Source organism: Dreissena polymorpha, chromosome 3, assembly GCF_020536995.1.
Source record: "Dreissena polymorpha isolate Duluth1 chromosome 3, UMN_Dpol_1.0, whole genome shotgun sequence".
Lineage (NCBI taxonomy): Eukaryota > Metazoa > Mollusca > Bivalvia > Myida > Dreissenidae > Dreissena > Dreissena polymorpha.
The window spans coordinates 129,918,469-129,943,062 of record NC_068357.1 but is presented as its reverse complement, the minus strand read 5'-3'; the positions used below and the strand labels follow the sequence as shown (position 1 = coordinate 129,943,062).

The window sequence follows — 24,594 nt, the reverse complement described above, 5'->3', positions numbered from 1 at the left end:
GGCCCGGACAAGCGTTTGACCTTTGAACTCCAAGTGTGACCTTGACCTTGGAGATATCGACATACTTTTTCCACAAGACACACCATCCCATGATGGTCAACAAACATGCCAAGTCATTTTAAAATCTAACAGTAAATGACATAGTTATGGTCTGGACAAACTTTCGGTTTGAAACACACTAATTGACCCGTGACCTAGTTTTTGACCCGGCATGGCCAATATTCAAACTTGACCTAGACATCCTCTAGATACAACTTGTGACCAAGTTTGGTGAAGATCGGATGAAATTTCGGGACAGACCGACATACAGACAAAGTGACTCCTATATAGCCCCCATTACCAATGGTAATGGGGGTATAATTAATTTCTTGTCCACAACTTTGCCATCTATGGATTGATTTTCAAACAACTTGGCAGGAATGTGAACCAGATGCCATGTCACTTAGAGGTGAAAGGTCAACTTTGGTAAAAAGATCAAGCAGCTTAATCATTTTTGTCTAAGCCATATTCTTTGCATATAATGACATATTTTGAAACAACTTGGTGCAAAGGGTAACAAGGGCTGTTTGTAAAACATGCATGCCCCCCATATGGGCTGTCCGTTGTAGTGGCAGCCATTGTGTGAATACGATTTTTGTCACTGTGACCTTGACCTTTGACCTAGTGACCTGAAAATCAATAGGGGTCATCTGCGAGTCACGATCAATGTACCTATGAAGTGTCATGATCCTAGGCAAAACCGTTCTTGAGTTATCATCCGAAAATCATTTTACTATTTCCGATCACCGTGACCTTGACCTTTGACCTTGTGATCTCAAAATCAATAGGGGTCATCTGCAAGTCATGATAAATGCACCTATGAAGTTTCATGATCCTAGGCGTATGCGTTCTTGAGTTATCATCCGAAAACCATTTTACTATTTCGGGTCACCGTGACCTTGACCTTTGACCTAGTGACCTCAAAATCAATAGGGGTCATCTGCGAGTCATGATCAATCTACCTATGAAGTTTCATGATCCTAGGCGTATGCATTCTTGAGTTATCATCCGGAAACCATTTTACTATTTCGGGTCACTGTGACCTTGACCTTTGACCTAGTGACCTCAAAATCAATAGGGGTCATCTGCAAGTCATGATCAATCTACCCATGAAGTTTCATGATCCCTAGGCATATGCGTTCTTGAGTTATCATTCAAAAACCATTTTACTATTTCTGGTCACCGCGACCTTGACCTTTGACCTAGTGACCTCAAAATCAATAGGTGTCATCTGCAAGTCATGATCAATGTACCTATGAAGTTTCATGATCCTAGGCCCAAGCGTTCTTGAGTTATCCTCTCACAACCACCTGGTGGATGGACCGACCGACTGACCGACCGACATGAGCAAAGCAATATACCCCCTTTTCTTCGAAGGGGGGCATAAAAATTTAACGACAATGTGACATGTGTCTCCCAACTTCTAAGGCTAAACATTGGGTTTAAGTCAATATTTGTCATGAAACAGCTTTTCTACACTTTAACTGTCATTTAATTTCAATAGGGTTCATCTACTGTCCTAGACCAATGCAAATTTGAAGTATCAGGCTAATCAGTCAATTTGTTGACGAGTTATTGATTGGAAATGATTTTCACTGATTGTGAAAGTGACCTTTGTCCAAGTGACCCCAATTTCAATAGGGGTCATCTACTGTCCAAGGCCAATGCACATGTGAAGTACCAAGCCAATCTGTTCATTTGTTGACAAATTAATGATTGGAAACGATTTTCACACTTATTATGACAGTTACCTAGACCTTGTGACCCCAATTTCAAAAAAGGGTCATCTACTATCCAAGGCCAATGCACATGTGAAGTATCAAGCAAAACGTTCAATTTGTTGACGAGTTATAGACCGCAAACAATTTTTACACTTATTTTTTCAAAAAATTCAATAGATGTCATCTACAGCCCAATACCGCCTCGATAGTCTTGTGGTAGAGCGTCCGCTTAGAGTGCGTGAGGTCGTGGGTTCGATCCCCGGCTGTGACATACCAAAGTCATGAAAAATGGTGCTAGTGGCTCCCACGCTCAGCATTAAATGGGTAGCACTGGGAAGATAAGTCGAAGCAGCCAGGTAAGTATTCGTTAGTGGATACCTTGTTTGTCGCACAATAGCTGTATAGCTAATGTTACTTGTTGATTATATGCGACGTTAAATAAAGCTTCTTCATCTTTAAGACGGATGCACATGTCGAGTATCAAGTCTATCGGTCAATTGTTGATGATTTATTGATCGGAAACGAACTGGTCTACCAACAGACAGACATCAAGCAAAACGATATACACCCTCTTCTCGAAGGGGGGCATATTTAAAGATATAGAAGCGGCAAGCAAGTATACAAGCTTCTAGCTCAACACTGATAATGCGAACTAACTAGAAAAAGCAAACCTTACAAAACAAGGGACAAAATTGTCACAAAACCAGGTTTTCATTGTGAAAAAAAATCTGATAAAGGGAGAAAACTCAAACTGAACTTTTGAAATGAACAAACAAAATTAACCCCCTTTGTAAGTTTGTTTTTAAAGAAAATCTATTTTTAGTCGTGGCGACCTTGACATTGGAGATATTGACGTAATTATTTCGCGCGACACACCGTCCAATGATGGTGAACAAATGTTCCAAATGATTTTAAAATCTGACAATGAATGACATAGTTATGGCCCGGACAAGCTTGTTCCGCCCGCCCGCCAGCCATCCAGCCCGCCCGCATTCGCCAATCTTATAACCAGTTTTTTCCTTCGGAAAACCTGGTTTAAAATTACTGTGTCAGAATTGCAAATCTTTGCAGATATGAATTACAAACATTGACCACCATCAGTTGTATACTCGGCACCTCAGTAAACAACGTGAAAACAATAACTTGTTAAGATTTCTTGCTCTTACATTCAGCTGGTAAGGATACAAATGTATGTTTTTAAAGTATTGTGTATTAATGATTACAACATAACCAGTAAGTACTATAAATTATCATAAACAAAGACAGTCGTCTATGGCTCAACACCCATTTTATTTGTGAAGATGACACAAGTGACAAGAAACTGCTTCAATTCTGAGCAAATTGACATCGAGTGTACTAGATTTGCAAGAAATTACATGGATTTTTCCAACTTTCTTTGTTAAATGTCAAACATATAAGTCCAAACTGCACTAATTGCAATCAAAATCATCAGAAATTTACAATACATCTGCAGGATGGCGCATTTTGACTCCATGCCTTGGAAAAACATGAATAAAGAGACCATTACCCAACACAACAAACTTGAGTACTTGATATTTTGAATAAGCTTTGTTCCAAAAAGTCTTGTTTGAAAATTGCTAAACACATTTTGTGTTAATGTTATCCCTTTTCCACTCAGAAGCATAGTGAAAATTGCTAGGTGCAAACAGCATAAAACTAGAACAGCCTGCGAGTAACTCACAGTCTGTTCAGGTTTTATGCTGTTTGCTGCTCATCAGAATCTAAGGGCTGGAAATTAAGCCTTTCAAACTTGAATCTAGTCAGATAGGTCTTTTATCAAATATAACTTTCTAAGGGACTACAAATGCATACAAATAAGTATCCAAGTGGTAAATGGTTAAATTAGCTAAAGCCATGACGGCTGGTACAATGTATGTCAACTGATGTTACTCAACATCCCTGAGCAATACTTCCCACTTCCCAAGTATAAGATTTAAAACAAACTAGAGCTTTGTCACAGACGTGACGTATACCCCCACGTGCTGCATTGACACAGACTATTTTACATGCTGTCTTCACAAAACAAGAGAATCAAATTTATGGCGATTTTTTTATAATTAAAATGCCATTATCATTCATGGCCATTTCGACCTTTGAACTCTTCACATGACATGCCGTCCAAATTTATGGCCATTTTTATACTTTTGAACTCCAAGTGTGACCTAGACCTTGGAGTTATTGACATAATTCTTTCGCACGACAATCCAATGATTGTGAACAAATGTACCAGGTATTTTTAAAATCTCACAATAAATGACATAGTTATGGCCCGCACAAGATCATTTATGGCCATTTTTGACCTTTGAACTCACAGTGTGACCTTGATGTTGCAGATATCGACGTAATTCTTTAGGGCGACACACCGTCCAATAATGGTGAAAAAATGTGCCAAATGATTTTAAAATCTCACAATGAACAACATAGTTATGGCCAGGACAAGCTCATTTACACTGTATGGCCATTTTTGACATTTGAAATCAAAGTGTGACCTTGACTTAGAGTTATCAACGTAATTCTATCGCGCGACACACCGTTCAATGATGGTGATCAAATGTGCCAAATGATTTTAAAATTTCACAATGAATGACATAGTTATAGTCCAGACAAGCTCATTTATGGCCATTTTTGACCTTTGAACTCAAAGTGTGACCTTGACCTTGGAGATATCGACGTAATTCTTTCGCGCGACACAACGTCCAATGATGATGAACAAATGTGCCAAATGATTTTTAAATCTCACAATGAACGACATAGTTATTGCCCAGACAAGCTCATTTATGGCAATTTTTAATCTTTGAACTCAAATTGTGACCTTGACCTTCGAGAAATTGACGTAATTCTTTCGTGCAACACACTGTCCCATGATGGTGAACAAATTTGCCAAATGATTTTAAAATCTCACAATAAATGATAAAAGTATGGCCCGGACAAGCATTTGACCCTTGAACTCCAAGTTTGACCTTGACCTTGGAGATATCGACGTACTTTTTTCACGCGACACACCGTCCCATGATGGTGAACAAATGTACCAAGTTATTTGAAAATCTAACAATAAATGACATAGTTATGGTCCGGACAAACTTTCGTTTTAAAACACACTAAGTGACCCCGTGACCTAGTTTTTTACCCGGCATGACCCATATTCAAACTTGACCTATACATCATCAAGATACAACTTGTGACCAAGTTTGGTAAAGATCGGATGAAATTTTGAGACAGACCGACAGACCGACCGACCGACAAAGTGACTCCTATATAGCCCCCATTACCAATGATAATGGGGGTATAATAACAGAGCATGTACGCTTAACCAATTAACACTTACATGCATATTTGGATGAATTTGTAATCCCTTAGAAAGTTCAATTTAATTTAAGACCGGTCTTACTAGATTCAAGTTTAAAGGCTTCATTTTCAACCCTTAATTAGATACTGATGAGCGCAAACAGCATAAAACCTGAACAGACTGCGAGTTACTCGCAGGCTGTTCTGGTTTTATGCTATTTGCACCTAGCCATTTTCACTCTGCTTCTGAGGGGGAAAGGGTTAAAGGACAGTTTATTTTAACACTATTTAGTGACGATGGTCCTTAGGATGCTAGAACATTAGGTTCTGCAGACTTTTTGCACAGTTTGGCCAGTAAGCCTGACATCTGTATTAATGTCTGAACACCCTCCGCAATCCGCATGTGTGTGAAACCAATCTCCTGAAAAACAATGAGAGATCTTAGTCATTTGCCTCGTTTTGAAACAAAAGTGAAACAGATTGATTCCTACAGTTGGTCTACATGGTTTTTATCTTTGAGCCTCATGGACTACATATTTCACATTTATCTCATGTTATTTATTTGAAGCTGTATTAGATTGTTGTTATGCATACATGCTCTTCAAACTGATCTTTATTAAAATGTCTTATTGCTAACTGCTGAAGACAATATCAAAAATTTATTCCATCACTATCTCTATACAAACAAGAGATGTGTTTGTCAGAAACACAATGCCCCCTACTGTGCCGCTATGAAGCCATATATTTGACCTTTGACCTTGAAGGATGACCTTGACCTTTCACCACTCAAAATGTGTAGCTCCATGAGATACACATGCATGCCAAATATGAAGTTGCTATCTTCAATATTGCAAAAGTTATGGCAAAATGTTAAAGTTGGAGCAAACAAACAAACAAACCAACCAACCAACCAACCAACAGACTGGGTAAAAACAATATGTCCCCCACTATAGTGGTGGGAGACATAAAAACAATGCAGCCAATTTTAAATCATTAGACAAAAGTACACTTTGGTTAAGCTTGATTCTTTATTATATGTCAAGACCTAATACTGGAAAGCCACTAAAGTCCCTAATTATGGCAAGGCCTTTTAGGTTCAAACTTTATTGTCAATATTTGCATCATATTTCTTAAATTTGAAACATTGTGGAATATCAGCACAATATAATATCAAGATTTCATAAACAACTTCATTGAAAAACCTGGTTAAAAACTGCCATCCCAAGCTGCATCTGTCAGTCTGCAACATTTCAGCTTAATACCTCAATTGAAGTTATTGAAAGGATACATGTTGTTTCTTTTTTTTAAATTTAAAGTAACCTTGACCTTGATCCCACTTGCCTCATATGAAATTCCAAGCTTTGTCAGCATGCTTCCACACACACAATTTCAGCACATAACTGTCCCCCCCCCCCATTTAAACCCATTTTCTATTTTAAGTAACAGTGACCTTGAGAAGACTTACGCCTATCAGTAGTCAGACCAAGGTCTGCATGTAAGCTACCCTCACACAACATTGAAGTACAATACCTCATTTCAAACTCAGGCTATTGGGTCAAAACTAGAGTACATTTTAGCAGTGACCTTGACACGACTATCCCCAAATATCATCCCAAGCTAGACCTAAATGCCAGCTTGCAATATCCAAAGTTTCATCAAGATTGGTCGATGCAAACTTAAGATATTGACCTGGGGACCATTTCAATAAACAGCATAGTACACATTTACGATACGATACATTTTTCGAAGATACATTATTGCTAATGTCCATATCATATGCTTATAAATTTTCAGTACTTAATTAATTACATTGGCATCTCAGGCGCCATATATGTTTTACGAGCATGCTGAGCTAGTTCGTCTACTTATTAAGATTACAAAATTCTCTCGTTAGTTAAAATTGTCGTACGATCAGGGCTCACGCTGGGCTCAAATTTTAGGGAGAAGTGACTTCTCCCTGGACACTGATTTAGGGAGAAGTGAGGAGACTCTAGGGAGAGGTGGAGAGACTCGGACACAAGGGTTTGCATGTAGGGCGTTACAACACACATATGTGTATCACATTATTGAAGTATGCCACTGTAGTACACATAATTTTATTTCTTTTGTGTATCTTAATTTTTCCAGCAGCTCTAATTAACCAAGTAATAATAGACACGACAGATAAATAACTAAAATTTTACTAGCTCTATATTCAATCCATTTTGATGTAAATATCATATTATACAGACTAAAGTATTTCAAAGATAATATGTTTATAAAGCAGTAGATAACATAAGCTTAATAAAACTGTCAGACCAGATAAATATTTATGTTTGAAATATGACATTTAGCATATGCTTTCTTAATAATTATTTGTTATGTTTTATAGTCTTTCCAATTGCAGTTTCATTTGAATACAATTGGAAATATGATAAACCACACCTTCCGCATCACCCCATCTGTATTCTTCATTCTATTTCTTCTTTAAAGAACTTAGAAATTAAATTATAATCGACGAAAAATAATGTATCCAAAAACGACAGTCTGAAAAATTGTACGCGTTGCGCACATAAAACAAATTGTGCATATCGTTTGACAGCAAAAAAATGAAAATCGGAAACCTAGCAAATACGTAATTAATATACAATTTAATTAACATTTTGCTTTACAATAGCATAGTTTGTGGGTAAAAAACAACTAAATTATCACCTTTTAATTTCAAACGATAATCGGCAGAAAGTTGTAACATAATCGACATAGATCTAATTATTTAATCATCAACCTTTTGTTAATTCAGATCGATAGTCGGTAGAAATGTAAAGTGATCAACTTAGAAATATTCTTTTTATTGTTAGGCTTCTTTTTATTTGTTGATCTTTAAATACGACGTTTGCCATTGGCCGCTATACATGTAGTGTTGGCAGACGACAATATCAACTGTGTATTTCCATGAATGACCCAGTATTATGTGTGAGCGAACTCAATGTTGATTGGGCAGCTACCATGTGACTTGAATGCCGACTTGACCAATATCGATCGCCAATTAGATAAGTTCTGAGGTTGGGAGAATCGGGGCGGGGTTTACCTCAAATTACCTGTCGCTCAATTGCGACACGCTCCAGTCTATGACAGTGTGTATTGGAAAATTGAGTCAGACCTTGACATGGAGAAAACCGGATATAAACAAATTCCGATAAGAGGGAGACTGGAAGTCGCTTTTTATCTACAATTTCTTAAACTTTAGGCGAAGTTTGGCGTAAGAAAGGGACTTAGTCGCATACGTCGCCCCCTAGCGCCAGCCCTGACGATCGTTTATGAAATGGCCACCAGAAACAACCTATTTCCTGTTTTTACAATGTGTGTAACAATGACTTTGACCCAACAGGCTCGCAATGTAAGCTAGGTCTTTAATAAGGCTTGCTATATCAAAAGTTTTATCACGATTTGTCAAAGCAGACTAAAATTCTTGTACTGAAACCACCTTCTTGAAGACACCTGTCTTATGACAACAACACAATCTTACAAGTGATGTGTTTGTCAGAAACACAATGACACTATTGCGACGCTTTGAAATAAAATTTCAATAAAGTATTTGGCAGGTGCAGAAATTATCTCCCTTTTAAAGCTTATTACTTCCCTTGAATTGTATTTTTTACTTTTGACCATGAAGGATGACCTCGACCTTTCACCACTCAAAATGTGCAGCTCCATGAGATACACATGCATGCCAAATATTAAGTTGCCATCTTCAATATTGCAAAAGTTATGGCCAATGTTAAAGTTTTCGGACAGTTTCAGACAGTTCAAATGCTATATGCCACCCTACCGGGGGCATAAAAACCAGGCATACCTGGGTGAAAAGATTCCTCAAGACAACCAGTACCTTTATAAATTCTAGTTTCAGATACTCTGGCATGTCATGATTCTTGGTGACCCTGAAGATGATGCCAATAATGTCTTCTGAAGAGTATCCCAGTTTCCATAGATACGCCATAACTTTATACGCCTCGTCCACATTGCCATTGACACAGTGCTGCAGCATGTCCTTTATCAACAGCGGGTGGGGCTCATCACACACCTATACACAAACAGGGTTACATATGAACATGGTCATGACACAAGTCTTATTCAGGGACCGTATTCCAGTAGCTTCTTAAGTTAAAAAATAACTTAAATTGAAATACACTTCAACACCGTTATTTCGAAGTCGTCGGTGCCGTTAAAAAAACTTCTGATTAACGATAATTCGAAATAAACATTTTACAGACGACTTCTTTGATTCTGTAATAATAAAACGTTGTGGAATTCGCATGGTTCGGCTACACGCTACTATTAATAATTGTTTACTTTTTTGTTAGATTGCAATAAATTTCTACTTGTAACAAACGAAAGAATAAAACGATTCTTGTTCTTCTATTTATGTTTTCTCTAAGTACAGAACATATTAAATATAATGAATATGCACTAATTATCAGAACATATAAAATATAACGAATAGCACACATTACCAGACCATATAAAATATAACGAATAGCACAAATTGTCATACATGTAAATACAGATGAATACATTTTCGGAAATGGATTAACATTTTTTGTAAATAAGACGCGATGTCTCTCGAAACAGCACTAAACTGGACGCGTGTAACATATTTCTCCTATTTGTCAAGGACATTGAAGAACGCACTTCCGCCCGTGTTTTGCTCGCAGAAGGTAGAGTTTATATAAGATGAATTTCCTTGGACAACATTATCTCAGACCTAACGTGACACTTTATTTGTTACTAAAGAATGCAAAACTACATAAATAGTAATTATCGGCTTTTGACAACATTATAAAATTAACACGATACGCGCAGACGACAAAGTTGTAATTATCAGCTTTTGACGCACCACGCCCAGACGATAAAGGTGTGAAATTATGCTCAGCTTTTTGCAGCTTTGACTTCGGATTAAAGATTGATGATTAGGTGCGAATTATAGGGTTGGGACTGACATAATCACTTCGAATTAACGATTTTTTTCGGTTTAACGAAGTTCGGATTAACAATGAAATTTTACATTAAACACAGAAGAACCAAAATCGGGACCGGAAAAATACTTCGAAATAACGGTGACTCCGGATTATCGGTGTTCGAAATAACGGTGTTGAAGTGTATTGCGCAATATTTTTTCTTATCTCCGCCATTTTTTCTTTAAACATAAGATTTCACTTAAGTTAAATTCTGGTAGCTTCATAAACTTAATAAATTTCTTTACTCTGTGTATTTTTTCACATATATTTAAAATTAAGTTAACTTTCTTTAACTCTTAAAGGAATTTCTAAAAGGGAAATACTAAGCGTCTCATGTTTTGTTTGTTACATTTCAAATTTAACTTTAATTTATTTAAGAAATTTCTTAACTTAAGTGAAAACTTTAGAAGCTACTGGAATACGGCCCCTGGCTCTTTAATTTCTGTAGCCAACATGGCAATGTATGCAAATGTATAGGCTGCCAGTCCATTTTATTGCCGTTATTTTATCTAATATTCTATGCATTTCAGCATGTCACAATAAGGAATTTTATCTATAGTTTTGAGTTCAAGGTCATTTTATCAACAACAATGCTTTTTGATCATTTACCTTTTTACAAATGCAAGTTAGAACAAATTTAAGCAAAATATGTTTATTTTTTTCTTTTCAGTGTGAATAAAATGTTAAGAATATTAAACTTTTAAAAGAGTACACAAAATATACGATGGTCATACCTTGAATACATTCTCACTGTTAACATGTTCAAATCCCTGGAATGTTGACTGCAGATTATTTAAAGCCTAAAATAAACAAATAATGATTAAAACGGTTTTCTGATGAACATTGGTTGAATTGTTCACAAATCATCAGATTTAAGAGAACCCGGTTTTTACATATTAAAAATCATACATTAAAACTGAACTATGTAAAAGATATTATTGACAGGTAAAAGGTCATTGCAGAAAAATTAAAGTTCAACTTAATCAACAAATGATGTGCCAGAATTTCAATTCATCTCTTCAAACTTATTTTGACTTACCAGCTGAGTCAAAATATGAAATTGTTAAATTTAACATTTCCTGTATAAACATCGTATTGCAAAAGCTTGACAGCAAAATACCAGCATTCAATTATGTTTTAATTTATTTCTAATTGATGTTGTATCTGATTTACAAACAGTCCTCATGAAAACAGTTCTACACCTCACCCCGAAATTAACTATATTAGATTTTCATTCATATTGCCAAAAAATATTGGATATTGTGACAGATTCAAGTAATTACATCCATGGTACATACACAAAAAGTTTAAAGATTATTTAATGACTCCTTGTTTAATTGTTGTTAATGCATTTAGTTGAATAGCCAGGATTTTTTATATATTTTATAGCCTCTTGATTGATATTTTTCAATAAAAGCTCCACATCTAGTTTACTTGATTCAAGCAAAAAAACAGAAAAGTAAAAAACTTTGATATAAATCATATGACCCTGTCATGCTTAAATGGGTCTTATGCCATATGCAGCCAGGGTAGCTCCCAACCAGCGTGTGTATCCACAAGGTCTGGTCAGGTGCTGCCCTGTCCACTAATGAGACAATGGAACCTTGTGTGACTATATGTGTCGCGTTCTAAGAAAAAGGGACTAAATGCATGTGCATAAAGTGTCATCCCAGATTAGCCTGTGCAGTCCACACAGGCTAATCAGTAACGATACTTTCCGCCTTGATTGGATTTTTGCTAAGAAGAGACTTCATTAAAACGAAAAATGTGATAAAAGCAGAAAGTGTCGTCCCTGATTAGCCTGTGCAGACTGCACAGGCTAATCTGGGACAACACTTTCCACATATGCATTATGCCCAGTTTTCTCAGAACACGACTCATGTAGTCATAATGTTGTATTTCATGAGCTGCATCAGAAGCTATGCTGGCTGACGATGACATAAGACCCATTTTCGCACAATGCGGCTCATGCACTTAGTGTCAATTCAATGTTTAGGAGCCCATATACACCAACCTGTCTCATATCTCCCTGGGCGGTAAACACGACTGCTTCCAGGCCGTCATCCGTGTGACTCACACTCTCTGCCTCACACACCTCCAGAAGGCGCTTCAACACATGCGAGTCGCTGAGCTTTGTGTAGCGCAGAACAGCGCAACGAGACTGGATAGGCTCTGATAGATGATTATGTATTACAAGATTAGATGATTTGTTTGGATTGTTTGCTGTGTTTGACAGTATTTTATTGATATTATTGCTGCATCCTTCAGATAATGTTAGTTAAAAACAAGCAAATTCGTTGAATTGATATCCCCCGCCAATATGCTTCTGGACACAAAAGTGTTATATTTGACACTCAAAAAAGCAATTCATTTGGCGTGCATCATCATCTTATCCATATATATACTCATACCAAGTTTCAATGAAATCCGCCAAAGCACTTCCAAGATATGGCTCCGGACAGACGGACGGAAAGACGGACGGACGGACAACGCCAAAACAATATCCCTCCCCCTATGGCGGGGGATAATAAATATGCTGAAAAAGTTCCATGAATAAGAGAAAACTAATTAAACAGATGATAATTGTCATGGAAAAATAGTTATGCACTTAAGGTTTGTTCTTCAGCTTAATAAAGTAATTATCTGTTGTATTGGCTCTCTTACGGAATACATTATATATTTCATTTAAGTTAACTGTAGTAATCTGAATCATGTACAAAGTTTCTTTTAATATCGGCCCTTCTGATCGGTTGCTAAGGTTGGTAACTATGCGCATATGCTTTTTCTTTAAATAGTTAGGTGATGGAAAATTAAAACTCTTTATCATTTTGTTTAAAAAATGTTGTTTTTTTTTAAACAGCCTATTAAACATTTGATAAACCTTCTAATAAACCATAAACAAACTAACACATTTATGTGTTCTTTAATCAAAAAATTATAGCATCACGCTGTAGTAAACATGACCTACTTTCCAATGAAAACTGGACATCATGAAAATAATTGTCATAATATTCATTATTAAACAGTAAAAAAATAAACAAGAGGGCCATGATGGCCCTGAATCGCTCACCTGACTAACCAAATACAATCCCAACCCAGATTTCATCAAGATAAACATTCTGACCAAATTTCATAAAGATTTGATGAAATCTGTGACCTCTATTGTCTACACAAGGTTTTCTATTATTTGACCTAGTGACCTAGTTTTTGACCCCAAGTGACCCAAAAACAATCCCAACCCAGATTTCAGCAATATAAACATTCTGATCAAATTTGATAATAATTGGATGAAAACTGTGACCTCTACTGTCTACACAAGGTTTTTCTATTATTTGACCTAGTGACCAAGTTTTTGACTCCAGATGACCCAAATACAATCCCAACCCAGATTTCATCAAGATAAACATTCCGACCAAATTTCATAAAGATTGGACGAAAACTGTGACCTCTATTGTCTTTACAAGGTTTTTCTATTATTTGACTTAGTGACCTAGTTTTTGATCTAGTGACCTATTTTTTGACCTAGTGACCTAGTTTTTGACCCCAGATGACCCAAATACAATCCCAACCCAGATTTCATTAAGATAAACATTCTGACCAAATTTCATAAAGATTGGATGAAAACTTTGACCTCTACCGTCTACACAAACAAATTGTTGACTGTTTTTCTATTATTTGACCTAGTGACCTAGTTTTAAACCTCAGATGACCCAAATACAATCCCAACCCAGATTTCATCAAGATAAACATTCTGACCAAATTTCATAAAGATTGGATGAAAACTGCGACCTCTATTGTCTACACAAGGTTTTTCTATTATTTGACCTAGTTTTTGACCTAGTGACCTAGTTTTTGACCCCATATGACCCAAATACAATCCCAACACAGATTTCATCAAGATAAACATTCTGACCAAATTTCATAAAGATTGGATGAAAACTGTGACCTCTACTGTCTACTAAAGGTTTTCTATTCTTTGACCTAGTTTTTGATCTAGCGACCTAGTGTTTGACCCCAGATGACCCAAATACAATCCCAACCCAGATTTCATCAACATAAACATTCTGACCAAATTTCATAAAGATTGGATGAAAACTGTGACCTCTACTGTCTACACAAGGTTTTTCTATTATTTGACCTAGTTTTTGACCTAGTGACCTAGAGTTTGACTCCAGATGACCCAAATACAATCCAAACCCAGATTTCATCAAGATAAACATTCTGACCAAATTTCACAAAGATTGGATGAAAACTGTGACCTCTACTGTCTACACAAGGTTTTTCTATTATTTGACCTAGTTTTTGACCTAGTGACCTAGTTTTTGACCCCAGAGGACCCAAATACAATCACAACCCAGATTTCATCAAAATAAACATTCTGACCAAATTTCATAAAGATTGGATGAAAACTGCGACCTCTATTGTCTACACAAGGTTTTTCTATAATCTGACCTAGTTTTTGACCCCAGATGACCCAAATACAATCCCAACCCAGATTTCATCAATATAAACATTCTGACCAAATTTCATAAAGATTGGATGAAAACTGTGACCTCTACTGTCTACACAAACAAATTGTTGACGGACACACGCACGCACACATGCACATACGGACGCCGGACTTCACACAGTCGCATAAGCTCACCACGTCACTTCGTGACAGGTGAGCTAAATATTATAAAAATTGAAAACATAAACTGTTCTGCATTTTTGAGTTTTTTTTTAAGTGGACTTACTCATTAAAGTCACAATACAATTAGGAGGGATAATACTATCAAAATTAGGGGACTTGTTTGGATTTTCTCCAAAAGAAAAGCTGTACTTAAGGCAATTATCTTGGACCAGGAAGATTTTAATTTGTTAATACATTAAGAATATTTAACAAGCATTTTACCAGTGTGAATGACTAGCTTAGTGAAAGTTACCAATAATTTTATAGTGTGAATGACTAGCCTAGTGAAAGTTACCAATAATTTTATAGTGTGAATGACTAGCTTAGTGAAAGTTACCAATAATTTTATCAGTGTGAATGACTAGCTTAGTGAAAGTTACCAATAATTTTATCAGTGTGAATGACTAGCTTATAGAAAGTTACCAATAATTTTATCAGTGTGAATGACTAGCTTAATGAAAGTTACCAATAATTTTACCAATGTGAATGACTTGCTTAGTGAAAGTTACCAATAATTTTATCAGTGTGAATGACTAGCTTAGTGAACGTTACCAATAATTTTACCAGTGTGAATGACTAGCTTAGTGAAAGTTACCAATAATTTTATCAGTATGAATGACTAGCTTAGTGAAAATTACCAATAATTTTACCAGTGTGAATGACTAGCTTAGTGAAAGTTACCAATAATTTTACCAGTGTGAATGACTAGCTTAGTGAAAGTTACCAATAATTTTACCAGTGTGAATGACTAGCTTAGTGAAAGTTACCAATAATTTTATCAGTGTGAATGACTAGCTTAGTTAAAGTTACCAATAATTTTACCAGTGTGAATGACTAGCTTAGTGAAAGTTACCAATAATTTTATCAGTGTGAATGACTAGCTTAGTGAAAGTTACCAATAATTTTACCAGTGTGAATGACTAGCTTAGTGAAAGTTACCAATAATTTTACCAGTGTGAATGACTAGTTTAGTGAAAGTTACCAATAATTTTATCAGTGTGAATGACTAGCTTAGTGAAAGTTACCAATAATTTTATCAGTGTGAATGACTAGCTTAGTGAGTTACCAATAATTTTACCAGTGTGAATGACTAGCTTAGTGAAAGTTACCAATAATTTTATCAGAGGCATTGCAGGCCAAGGCAAATCTGGTTGTCTTGGAGTAGATCTCCATGGTGCGTCTCAGGGCCTGCTGGGCACCGTCAGTCATGCTACAATATGGGGATTTAGTCGGTGAACAAAGTCAGCAGTTATGAGTAAGATTTAGATGCATCAAAACTGTAAGATACCAAAATACCTCAAAGATGGCAAGTCTTAAAACAAATCTATCTATATATGATCATTGTCAACAACTTTTTGTTTACAAATTTTTGCTACAAATTAAAAAAAAAAACTGTCAAGAAATAAACAGAATTTTGACTTCACATACAGGATACAACTACATGTAGGCTTAAAACCAACCTGTCTGCTTCATCCAGAATGATGATTTTATGTCTGCCCGCAGGCAATGTGACTTTTTGCTGTGCAAACATTTTTATCTTGTTTCGTACAACATCAATACCTCTGGAACAAAGCAAAGATTGGTGAATATAACATGAAACCAGAATCATAAACCAAGTTCAAAAGAGGTTTCAAAAGAGTAATTCAAAAGAAAACAGGGAAACTAAAAAACATTTATGTTACACAATGTTGTTTAAATAAGTCCTTCAAATTATCAAAACCCCTTCTAAAGGTGATCATTTGAACACAGAAATACTTTTCTTAATAGATTGCTGAAAAATCACCCAGTGGCAGCACTACAATTCCACAACAAGAGCCATGTTAACATGGCCATCCCCGCCGAAATGTGTTTGCTTGTATGAGAACATTTGTTTTAGAGAGTAGAATAATATTTGTAAAACATGGCACCTGGACCATCTACATATATTTCAAGGATCAAATAGTTATATAGTGTAGGAGTTATGCTGTAAAGAATAAAATATAGGTAATTATAAAAGAACAGCCGACAGAGTTATGGTTCATGTTCACTGCACTTCTCCTAGTTGCCATCTGTTTATATTTCTAGTTTCAAGTAAATCCCTTCAGTAGATTTAGAGTTATGCTCCAGACAAAAATTAACTTTGAAAAGGTAGATAGCGTAATGGTTCTTGGTCACTGCACTTCTCCTACTTGCCATCTGTTTATATTCTAAGTTTAAAGTAAATCCATTGAATAGATTTGGAGTTATGCGCTGGACAAAATTTCAGACGGAAGGACGAACGGACGGACAGAGACTATTACTATATCCCCTTCCGAAATTTGGTGGGGATAATAATTTGCTATGGTAAAGACAAACCATGTACAGATTCCATCCAAGCTGTTAACCAAATACAAGATCTTTGATATTAAATAAACAATAAATGTTGACATTTTCTGTGTTATAAAAAAACAAGAAACCGTCGGAGACGGGTGATGCTCCCCAAAGGTTTTTTTTGTCGCAATATTGCACTATATATTCAGATAAAAGGAAACGTCTTGAGGGCACAGTAGTGAGGGGGACAAGAATTTTTTTATAGAAAATTTCAAAGGGCCATAACTCTGTGAAAAATCATCCGACCAGAACCCGCTGATAATATGCACATCTCCTCTTGGTAGCGAAGCTTCCCAAAAAGTTTAATTGAATTCCGGTCATTAGTTGCTGATAAATAGCCCGGACAAAAAATGTGCACGGACGGACGGACACACACGCACGGACAGACGAAGCGGCGACTTATATGCTCCCCCCAAAATAAATTTTGGGGGGCATAAAAAAGGCCTGAAAGGCCCAAAATCCATCACTTGAGATACAAAGGACCTGGCCTGTTCTGTGCTGCTCAATATATCATTAGAACAAATATTCTGACCAAGTTTCATGAACAGCCAACTATAAACAAAACTTTTAGAGTGCTACCAAGGTTTTTACTATAGCCATATAAGGATAAATTCCCCGCCCACTGGGGGCCATGTTTTTCAACAGACCAGAACCTTTTCCAACTCATGTAAGATATCACTAAAACAAATGTTCTGACCAAGTTTAATTAAGATTGGACAATAAATGTTACTTTTATTGTGCTAACAAGTTTTTACTATGACCTTATTATGAAAAATGCCCCGCCCCTGGTGGCCATGTTTTTCAACCAACTGGAACCATTTTTAAACTCCTTCAAGATGTCATTTAGACAAATCTTCTGACCAAGTTTTATGACGATCCGACAATAAATGTGGTCTCTGGACTGTAAACAAGGTTTTACTGTACATGTAGCAATAAAAGGAAAAATTCCCTGTCGCCAGGCGGCCATGTTTTTCATTAGACCAAAACCATTTTCGAAACTCATCCAAGATATCATTGGGACAAATCTTCTGACCAATTTTCATGCTCATTGGACAATAAATTTTGCCTTTAGAGTGTTAACAAGGTTTTACTATAGCCATTTAAGAAAAAATGCCCCCCCCCCTCCCACTCCCAGGCGGCAATGTTTTTCAACTTGAAACAAGCGATGTGTTTGTGAAACACTATGTCCCCATATATTTGACCTTTGACTTTGAATGATGACCTTGACCTTTCACCACTCACAATGTGCAGCTCCATGAGATACACATGCATGTCAAATATCAAGCTGCAATCTTCAATACTGCAAAAGTGTACATTAAATTAGCGATTTTGACCCATATATTCAGGGGTGTGATTGAGGCAAAGTCAGAGGGGAGGAAAATTATGTTGACTGATTTTGATTTTGAACGGCTCGCATAATGCCCAGGGCTCTCGCTAGGATTTTAAAACAGGAGTCCAATGACTCCTTCCTTGGAAAAAGTAGGAGTCCAAAAGGAAAAAGTAGGGGTCCAGTTGCATTTTGCACACATCTTCAAATTTTCAGCAAAATATACATAATTTTCTTATTGGTTTTATTATTAAAAACCCACATTACACTAGTCCTTACTTGAATGTCTAGTTTAAATCAGTGATCATGATACAATTAACATAACACATTTTTTATCAAATGCCAAATTCGACAGTCGGCAGAAAGGTGTAATATTAGCCTCATAGAACTAATTATTTAATTACCACTCTTTACTTTAAATATGGTAAATATTCGGTAGAAAGATAAAAAGTGGTCAGCTTAGAAATATTTATTTACCGGTATTGTCACGTTGTTTTTTTCATTTGCTAATCTCTTTATACAATTTAGCATCCGGTCGCTATTTTGTAGGCAGACGACAATATTTACTGTGTATTCAATGTATACAGTGTCTGCGCATGAATCATGAATGACCCAATATTATCCGATAGCTCCACCCATTCTCACATTTCATTTGACAACGTCATTTCATGTGTAAGCGAGCTTGATATTGATTGGCCCAGCTAGCATGCGCGCTTCCATTACAAAAAGGTCACGCGTGGTCGCTTACTATGGTGCAGATCGGGTTTCGCTTTTTGTTTGAATGCTCATGCTGACAATAAAACCAAATTGAAAACCAGTCCGGATTTGAATGGCGGACAATTTCGGCACATTTCAGCTGCTTGATATCACGCATTTTTCGATATTTTTATTGCAAAAAAAACGTGCGTACCAGGGACTCTCGATTGGTTTGGAACATGCGTCCTTTTTCAAATTTATGCGTACAAATACGCATAATTAAGCGTTTCCGAGAGCCCTGTAACGCAATGACAAACCTTAAACATACATTTAAATACACAACTTCTTGAACTTCATAACAATATTTCTCTATATAAACCTGTTAAACTTCACATTTAACTTACTGATGATGCAAAGTAAACAGTATTTTTTGTGATCATTAGCAGCAGTTTTTCAATGTATTGAATTACAATAAATGGGCTAAATATTTACTAACACATTTGAGTGTTCTTCTTGTGTTACTGATGTATTAAACTGAGTTAAATTAATATATTTAATTTGTTAACCTTACATTAGTTACAATATCTTGCATTTCACATCTTCAGTTCAATGCTATTTCAGTTAACTAAACAGCGTGACAAACATAATTAAGCAGAATATGCATATGAATCTGATTATACACAGATCCACTAACATATAAATCAAATCATGTTTGTCTATTTCCATGTTCGAACGATACTCTTCTAAATTGTTTAACTTCGCGAGTAGACTCAACTCCAATTTGCAAACACTGGTAAAATTCGGTGACACAAATTCACTGTGCACATTTCTAAATAAAATATGTGTTGCTTGTATCTAAAACGTAGTCTTTTTCGTTAACAAACACTTTTCATTATTCCTATCAAACTATGATGTCAGTCGTTAATTCGATTGCTATTTGTCATTTCAATAATCTTAATTTTCGCTTCACGATGGCGCCATTTGCAAACGAATCAGCTTAGAAATACCAAACACATTTTAAGAAACCGATTTTAATTGGTAGATTGGGAAACGACAGCCAATAATATCGCTCGTTTTAAAAATGCTTTGGCAGAATCTACCAGTGTAAAATGCGGAGATTTTGCGGGCTGTGGATATTTTGGGCCGCTTATGAAAACCGTCCGTTACGGTTTTATTTTAAAATCTGGTCGTACCATTAAGAATTACAAAATCAAGTTACTAATATTATTTTTACATCGGATCGTATCGATTTTTATTGAGTTCTTTTCGCGTATTCAAGATCTTTTCGGTACTTATATAGAATGGTTATCGGGTTTGTATTACGAAGCGCATTTTTTCCAATAAAAGCGGCGTGTACAGTCTTTGTCAAAAAAAAAAGGTTGCACCCAGAGGACGACCTAAAAACTGCAAAGCGTGAAAAAAAAACACGCTTTGAACATATTGTACTCAAAGTGAGCCGAAGTTGAATGTTTAGAAAGACATTATAGAAAAGATCTTATATGATGACACCAATTATAATTTATTTTTAGGTCATTTTGAAAAGTTAAGAATTATTTTCCAAAACTTAGTGGTAACCTTAAGAATAAAATTTCAAAGTTAAGAATTCTTTTTGAAAATCTGGTAGTAATGTTAAGAATTTCACAAAACCTTATCTGGAGCTCTGTAATTTTTGACCCCAGATGACCCAACTACAATCTCAATCCAGATTTCAACAAGATAAACATTCTGACCAAATTTCATAAAGATTGGATGAAAACTCACTGCGGGGAATCAATGTGATCACAAAAGTACATCGTACGCACAAAATGGCGGAAAAAGCTCTCGCTTAATGACGAAAATCAAGGTATTCTCATATTTTATAATATCTAAATTAATGATAACTATGCGCAAAGTACCCGCTTAGTCTCCTTATGTACTCTGGTAATTGTTGTTTTTCTTAGATTTCTGTAGTTTTCTCAAACATTCAGACACAATAAACAATGAAAATTGTACATCGTCTGAACATACTTTATTTTGACGCGTTTGCTATTCAAGATGACAAACAAACAAATAAATACAACAGTTTTTGCTTTCTAACATGCTTAGAATATTTCGTACAAGGTTTTCCACGTTGTTTAAGTTTTTTAGATCTGTGGCGAGGGATTTGGAAAATAGTACATCGTCTGAACGTTTTTTGTTACTAGATTTTTACCACATAAACTTGTTTTTTTACTACAAAAATTAGAATTATATTTCAAAGGTCAATTTCAAGTCCTTGTTCCTACCTATAATTTGGTTGTCCTGAAAAGGTGGACTAATGTTTATGTTAAGCCCTTAAACCTGATGACAAACACACTAACATCAAATGCACACAAAATTAGCTGAAATAAACAGTAATGTACTACAAGGAACCTGTCATTAGATGCGTTCAGTTCCAGTACAGCTTCTCTGTAGGAAGGTCCGAGCATGGCCCTTGCCAGACACAGGATACTTGTGGTCTTTCCCGTGCCAGGGGGACCCTGAGGGAGAGAAAACCTGGTAACAATACCGGCATTTTACTTTTAGTTTGAACATGGAAATTTGAATCAAATATACATGATTTAGTACCGTTAATGCAGTCAATATATTTATTTCAATACATGCTGTCTAAAATAAATACAAGAGAACCCTGAGGATCCTTGAACACCGTCATCTGAGCAACTACATGTATAGCTCAAAGGTAAAATACTTGAGATCCATGGTGTGGGGCTACTTTTAACAAAAGGGTATATCGGCATAAAATGAAAGAAAATAATTGTTGACAATAATTAATAAAATTTTGCTTGTTCCTCTTGGCCCTGTCATTTTTTCCCAGTGATATTAGGCATGGCCAGTTTTGGCCCCAGAGGTTTAATTGGAATGAACTTTGTAGAGGACCATATGATATAACATACCTAATAGCAAAGCTCTGGGCCTTTTTTCAGATATAAAATTTTTCAAATTAGGTATACATGTATACTGTAAAATCATTATTATTTGTAGGACATTGTCACTTGCCATTCTATTGTTCATTTAGTTCTGCGAATATATTCACTTCATAACAATAAACTAGTTAAATGTCATGCAATTAAACAGGCGGGTTAATATCAACTCATAACAATCGACTAGCAATTGTCACATGAGCTCACCTCCTGTAAGAGACTCCCTCTCCCAACCATGATTTAAAGCATACAAGAATTACATACACATCCCAAAATGATAGAAATTCCAAAAAATGTATCAAAGTCAGAAATCCAAAATTACATGTAAACCAAAACGTTATTTTTTGAAAAAACAACATACAATTTCATTCCAAACAAGAGATGTGTTCGTCAAAAACACAATGCCCCCTACTGCGCCGCTTTGAAATAAAATTTCTATTTATCATTTGGCTGGTATAGAAATCATCTCCCTTTAAAGCTTTAATTACTTCCCTTGGATTTTGTCCAATCCAACTGGGGGGGGGGGGGGGGTCCACATATGTAATGAACCCTACCATTCACAAATTAGTACAGGAAAGAAATGATAATTATATCATTTAAAAAAAACTTTGACAAATCAATCATTTGAGTCATAAATAATCAAAATAAAAAATCTGTACAGTAACTGTGAAAAAAACTTAAATTCTTGATAAGGAAATATATAATCTGAGATTTATAATTATATAAATTACTTCCCTTGAAAATAATTGTCTCTAACAAAACTCTATTTTTAGTAGCAAATAATTAAAAGCCACTACCATGACTGTAGATTCACCACTCAAAATGTGCAGCTCCATGAGATACACATGCATGCGAAAATTCAAGTTGCTATGTTCAATATTGAATAATTATCTCCCTTTAAAGCTTATTACTTCCCTTGGATTTATATTTTTGACCTGAGACCTTCAAGGATGACCTTGACCTTCACCTTTTACCACGATGCGTTTGTCAGAATCACAATACCGCCTGCGCTTTGATTTATTTAACAAAAATATATAATTTGGCAGGTCATATAATTATGTCCATTTAAAGCTTATTACTTCCCTTGGATTTGTTTTTTCGACCCCATGACCTAGTTTTTGACCCAGCATGACCCATATTCAAACTTGACCTAGATATTGTCTAGATACAACTTCTGACCAAGTTTCGTAAAGATTGGATGAAAACTATTTGAATTAGAAAGCGGACACGAAAAGTGTGACAGACTGACAGACAGACTGATGGACAGTGCGAAAACTATATACCCCCTTTGCTTCGAAAGGGGGCATAATGATCATATGATAAATGTGATCCTGGGACGTGGTAGTGTTCCAACCATGATGGGAATGATTTTAACAATCATTGTAGAATAGTACGTCTATATAGTACCACATGCCACATGCCAAATATTAAAGCCCTGAGCCTTGAAGTTAAAGAGATTAAAATTGTCCCTTTTTATTTGCTACCATCCCAAGAATGTTCACAATAGAGGTTAAGCTGCCATTTTTCATTTCAACATTATATATTTTAATAGTCAGGCTAAATGATAAATCCCTCATAGGAGAGAACCACGATATGATGTAAAACACCAAACATCATCACCCTACTACAGTCCAACCTGCCAATAACGACCACTCGAGGGATTTGGTCGTTGTGGTCTTTGTTCACAGGTGGTCTTTATTCGCAGGGTCGATTGAAACTTTGCAAAATAAGCTAGTAGGCTTTTAACAGGTACCGTATGATGTATGTGCTCTATTGTTTAAATGTGTGAATTCTAAAGCATGTGTAATGTAAAAAAGGATTGAAATCACAATTGTGTTTTATATTTACATGTATTATTTCAATTTCCAAACATAAACTAACAAACGAACTAACGCTTGGATGCCATAATGGTTAACTTTAACTGACAATTTACTTATCTATCATCTATGCGCGTCGTATCACGGAGAAATTTAAGAAAGGAATGAATTTAAATTGTATGTGTACAATTTGCATCGTAATTGTAAAGAAACCGTAAATTTCCTTTATAAGTTGATATAAGCCCCAAACGTTTGGTATTTTCGGCAATTAGTATATAAATAATCGCGAGCCAATAAAATAAAAAAGGCAACTTCTTACACCTTCGTCAAACTGCCAAATGCATAAAAGAAGCAGGTGGCTACCAATTAGCAATGTGTGTTAAATAAACAAAAGAAACAGCTATCGAGTAAACTGTCACTTGCCAATATCTCCATAGCGACCGACCAGTGCACTGGTAAGATGTTTATCACGTGACTATCACAGCATTATGGCGGTCATTATTTTAGTGACAGTTGTGAAATCGTTAATTGTTATGATTGAAGTGGTCGTTGTAAGCCTTTTTCAAGGAATACAAGATTATTTTTTTGCAAACCGATGACAATGTACAAAGTTTAATAGAAAATCCTTCAAAAAATATATTGTCATTGTATTAATAAGTTAGTGTATGCTGTTTTGTCAAATATAAATTATTCGTTATGAAACGTTATATTATGATAATTAAAACGACTCGACT

At 35.7% G+C, this 24,594-nt stretch overlaps 1 protein-coding gene and 1 long non-coding RNA gene across 4 annotated transcripts in view; one reads left to right on the top strand and one right to left on the bottom strand.

Annotated features, from left to right (window-relative positions):
* The window catches only part of LOC127871447 (uncharacterized), a 190,324-nt gene that overhangs the window by 73,380 nt on the left and 92,350 nt on the right, over nt 1-24,594 (top strand). The window lies entirely within an intron of this gene.
* LOC127871442 (replication factor C subunit 2-like) overlaps nt 3,032-24,594 on the bottom strand; it is a 52,551-nt gene continuing 30,988 nt past the window's right edge. For both annotated transcript variants that reach the window (XM_052414384.1, XM_052414385.1), the window contains exons 3-9: nt 21,496-21,602; nt 16,193-16,294; nt 15,842-15,942; nt 12,075-12,232; nt 10,795-10,860; nt 8,932-9,126; nt 3,032-5,487 (exon numbers count right to left, since the gene is read on the bottom strand). In XM_052414384.1, coding sequence (XP_052270344.1) covers nt 5,371-5,487; nt 8,932-9,126; nt 10,795-10,860; nt 12,075-12,232; nt 15,842-15,942; nt 16,193-16,294; nt 21,496-21,602 — 846 coding nt within the window. In that variant the 3' untranslated portion in view covers nt 3,032-5,370. The remainder of the gene's footprint in view (nt 5,488-8,931; nt 9,127-10,794; nt 10,861-12,074; nt 12,233-15,841; nt 15,943-16,192; nt 16,295-21,495; nt 21,603-24,594) is intronic.